At 32.5% G+C, this 5000-nt stretch overlaps 1 protein-coding gene across 10 annotated transcripts in view; it reads right to left on the reverse strand.

Annotated features, from left to right (window-relative positions):
* FOXP2 (forkhead box P2) overlaps positions 1-5000 on the reverse strand; it is a 568827-nt gene that overhangs the window by 261176 nt on the left and 302651 nt on the right. For all 10 annotated transcript variants that reach the window (XM_058724538.1, XM_058724535.1, XM_058724536.1 and 7 more), the window contains one exon: positions 2369-2546. In XM_058724538.1, the coding sequence (XP_058580521.1) occupies positions 2369-2536 (168 nt within the window). In that variant the 5' untranslated portion in view covers positions 2537-2546. The remainder of the gene's footprint in view (positions 1-2368; positions 2547-5000) is intronic.

The raw sequence follows: 5000 nt of genomic DNA on the forward strand, positions 1-5000 counted from the left end.
GCTCACCTCTATAAAAATTAAAAAGCCATAAAAATCAAGGTAAACGTGCTCTTCTCAAAACAGACCACACTGCCAGAAGTTCAAGGCAAACAAAATTTTATTTTGCTTACATCACTCACTGCCTGCTAAATTATATTTCCAACAAGAGACCTCAGACAACAATGATGAGTCCATTTTACTTACAAGAAGTAATGTCTTTGTTCAAAACTTTACCTTTAAATAATACCAAGTAAAGACAAATTTTTAAAATTATGTCACTTATGAATTTGTTTTAATATTTTCCCCATAGTTTTTATTTTTTTCTGAAACATATCGAATATGTTAGAATTAGAAGCAATAAGTGTATTAATTTTCTAGAAAAGACGTTCCAATCTTTAATGAACTTAAAGAGCCATTCTAAAATACATTCACAGAAGGACAAAAATTCAATAACCTTAAGTTTCTACCTATATTAACATAGTAAAAACGTAACCAAGGGAAGAGACATTTACAAAGGTTTTTGAATGTTTATTTATCAAATTATTACATATCTTCCTGGAGACACTTCCTAAAGTGTCTTTTGTAGACACCTACTACACCCGTTGTGCTAAATCACTTCTAGAAGTCACTCCACTAACATGCAGTACATGACTAAAGTTTCTAGGTTATCATAAGGACATAACTTTTTGTATTTACTCTTGTTTATGGTTTATACCAACAAACTGATAGACCAAGTAAACTTCAGACTCAGGTTATAAACACGCCTTACAGATTTATCATAAATTGCCTTCGGAGTGCTGTAAAGCATAGCCATGATTTGACTCTGTCTCTTTTTAAGATCTAATCAGAGCTTTGAAGAAAAAGAAAGTTATTTCTTTGTATCTCCCTTCAGAACAGTATTGTCTATTAGTACTAAACTGCAATGTTCATTTCTGTTGTTGATTTCACATGTTTTTATAAATGCATTCTACTATATTCTCACATAAAATAGAATCTGGCTATAAATTCTTAGGACTCTTAGTTAGGGGAGTCAGTAGGAATTTGATAGCACTCCAGTGGTATGTTTCCTGTAAATACATGAAAGGGAGAAAAGGGCTGTCCCAAAAACTGCATTTATTTAAGGTAATTTGTAAAACAGGCTAAACCTGGGACTTTGGTAGACATTGAATTCCTATGATGGTTAAAAAATATTTTAAAACGAAATAAAAATTATCTTCCTAATGATTACTGTCTGTGAAAAGAGACAATTCCAAAATAATAGGGAACCTATTCAAAGTGTTATGTCTAGCTCTCTTAAAAGATTACTCTCAAAAACAATGCCTAAAGGTTAAGACATTATTCAGCACATATACTCCAGGATAACTTGCGAAATACTGGTATTATTTAAAATAATGATTCTATTAAATTTTACTCTATTGTGGGCATTTGCTTTAACTTTTTTTTTTACATTTAGTCTGAATGCAATCCAGAATTTTAAAGAAATAACCCTTATTTTAAATCAAATAAAATATAATCTTATTGTCAAACAGGTGTATTCATTTTGGCCTAATATAAGTATATGCTTTGAAAGCTTTCTGTTCTCTGTCACTATTTCCGCAGAGTTGAATCAGTGAAGAATGGAGTGGCTATTCTTTGGCTGAAAAGAATATTTCACTGACAAACAAAATTGGGAAAAATGAATCTATTATCTAAGAAGAATAACAGACTACTTAAAAATGTGCCTTTACTGGGCAGTTGTTTACTTTTCCAGATTTAAAGAGAACTGTGTTTTATGAGCCACTAGCAGAAAATAAAAAAGTGCTCTTCAATGTTATCGAAAGATGTGTATTCAAAATATCTTGGAATGAGTTTTCCAGAAAAGCAACATAGATGTTCAGAGTGTTTACACGGTTCACAATCTCTCAGCCAATTTCTACTAATTAATAGCTAATATTTGCAGCTATCACAGGCAAGCATCTGTGTTATGAAAAGTCCTTGTGGTCCTTTTCACCTCAGCTTAGACTTGGAAGAAATTCATTGTAGAAGCAAGTATCAAGTAATGTGGCCCTCTGGTGGAAAACGAAGTACCACGTTCTGCAGTGCAATATTAGCCAGTAAACCAGAAGCTATAAAATATTTGTTACAAAGCTTTACAGAACCTTCCGAAAATCACCCCCTGCGAACTTAATTAATAGTTTGACACCTGAAGGGCATTCTGGTGCTGGTATGACGTAACTAATATGAAAATCCTATCTTTCCTGACACTTCAGTCATGTTCCAAATCGTAAGAAATTCTCAGCATCCTTTAGCTTAACACAACATGCTCAATTTGCTAGGAATACATTTTTCACATTCAAGAACATTCAAGGCTTATTTGTTTCAAGGAATCCCGGAAGAAAACAAAACTTACCTGCTGTTGTTGCAGATGCAGCAGTTCTACTGTGCTTACTTCAGAGCTGGTGTCCCCACTTGATCTTCCATCTCTGCTGCCAGCATCTAATTGGCTGCTTAGAGTGCTCATTCCATTTTGATTCATTGAACTGTTGCTTATTGTCTCTGTCGCAGATTCCTGCATCATGACTTAATACCTAAAAGTGATTAAGAAGTATCAATTAACGCACGTTACACCTTCACACTTCCATTATCAAGATGTCCCTCTCTGCCAATTACAGAGACAGCATCTTTAGGAAAAAAAAAAAAAAAAAAAAAAAAAAAAAAAACGCCTTGAATAGTCATTTACCAAGAAAAGCAATACAAATTCAGCTTTCATCCAGATACTAATCACTGAAATTATGGTTTCTATAAGCAGTTTTTGTGTGGCTACATTTAACAGCCAAAGTAACATACCATGCATATAGCATGGTCAGTAGCATTTATGAACGACCACATTTTAAAGTCTACCTATAAAACCAGTTTAAATGAAGGCACGATTGCACACTCTGTTCTATGTTTCCTATTATCTACCTTTGACAACCATGGATGACTATACAGCCTTATTTTAAATATTCACTATCTTGATTCTGTCAGATTTTTACAGCACATCTTATGCAAGGCTGTTGTTTAATGATGCACAGCTAATCATACAAAATTAAAATTTTGTAAGGGTGTTACAAATCATATGGTATCAACCAATGATAAATAGTATAATGGGTTTCTTTTTTTTTGTGTGACTAAATAAAATTTTGCCTTGGAGGCATTTTAAGAAAAAGCTCCTGCTGCAAACACGTCAGATATTGCCTATTTTTTTAATCAAACAGCTCATATTCATTTATTTTTCTGACATTTAAAACATTTAATACTGTCCTTCCTGGGAAGTAATTAAGCTTATGCATGAGCAGCAATCAAACTGTTCACTTGAAGATGACTTAAAACTCAATTTTAACATAGGCAAATAAATGAAAGTATATATAAAATTAATTTTCCAGGCATGTATTAGATATGAAAGCTGGAAATAAAATCTATCAAGAATATCACTAATGATTGTGCTAAAAACAGCATAAATTATGCATATTACCTTCTCTACAGTAATAAATGTTTTATCATTTTCACTGCATAAATATACTGTACTTTCAGGATAGCAATGAGATGTCCTGCCAAGATCAGTGGAAATCCTTGCAGTAAATAAAGAACCAATGTGCTCTTACAAACCAGAATTTCACAGGACATCTTGAATCTGTGGTTTAGAAAGATTAGTTTTGGCTCTCAAAGATATCTGAATCCCATGCGATAACCTACTAGATGCACTTCTCTGTTTTACTTCTACGGACAGAATTTCAGAAACAACCTGGCTGTGCTGTGGCTTTAACAGTAATGCTAGACAGACAGGGGACTTAGCCTAAAGTAAAGAAGGACGTTAAACTTATCACTCAATCTAATTTTGTGTTGCCATGTGATTTCTCTATTTTAAACTTGGTCATATTTTAAGACTTCGGTCTGTTAAAAATTTTTAATGCTTTTATTACAGAGCAAATGTAGGCTTAATATCTTTTCATGTCATGGAGAAACCTTCTTCCCAGATCCTTACAAAACGTGATCATGGACACACACACATAGAGACACACACACACACACACACACACACACAGACACACAAATACCCATCCGAAGTTTCTTGCATCCTCATATTGTAATTATTAAAAATTGATGGTTATCATTTAACAGTTTTAACAGGTATTTTCATCAAAGCCTAAATTGTTATATTATATCTGTGACTCTAAAAAGTCAATTAAAGAAAGAAAGACCTGCTGATTTATGAAAGACCACCAGTAGCTGGGCTAGCAGAGCAAGTTCGGATAACAAAAACTACATACACGACTTAAAGCTGTTCTGATAAAAAAAGAAAAAAAGCAACAACAAAAGTCCCAACATCACAAAGGAAGCAGTTGCCAGAACTATAGTAAACAACTTTTGAACCAAATGTGCTTATGAATAAATAGGTTTTGTTAAACATCTTATTGAACACTAACACAGGAAAATCATACAAATGAAAACTGATACACAGTGATGGATTTTATAAGGAAAAAAAAAACAAAGCTAATACTCTTTTCTGAGATTAGGCAGCTAATAAGTATTCAAATTAGGCATAAATTTTACATGCACAATGTTTAAAATATTCAGAGAAAAGGTCTGATTGCCTTTACTACTTATATGAAAATTATAATTTGGGTCCTCTCCAACTGTAGAAACAGATAGATATAACTTCTACATATTACATTTAAATTTTACTCTCGACAAGAGATATTGACTATATATGTATGTGTATGTTTTTACTTCATCCAAATTTATTTGAAATACTTATTATCTCTGGACGGAGTTTGCAACATACAGAACAAAAATTAACAAAAAAAAACCCTGTATTTTCAAATACAGCAGACAAATGCAGTATTTAATATTAACCTTTGTGTAGTTAATGTCAGAACTGACATTAATTGAATGAATTAAAGAATTCTGCATATGTTATTGTGTTATAATCAAGGCCATCAAATAATTAAGAATAACCAACAAGCAGAGGCGTAGGTCTAAATCTTTATTACAATGATAAA

Source organism: Neofelis nebulosa, chromosome 4 (genome assembly GCF_028018385.1).
Source record: "Neofelis nebulosa isolate mNeoNeb1 chromosome 4, mNeoNeb1.pri, whole genome shotgun sequence".
NCBI classification, from domain to species: domain Eukaryota; kingdom Metazoa; phylum Chordata; class Mammalia; order Carnivora; family Felidae; genus Neofelis; species Neofelis nebulosa.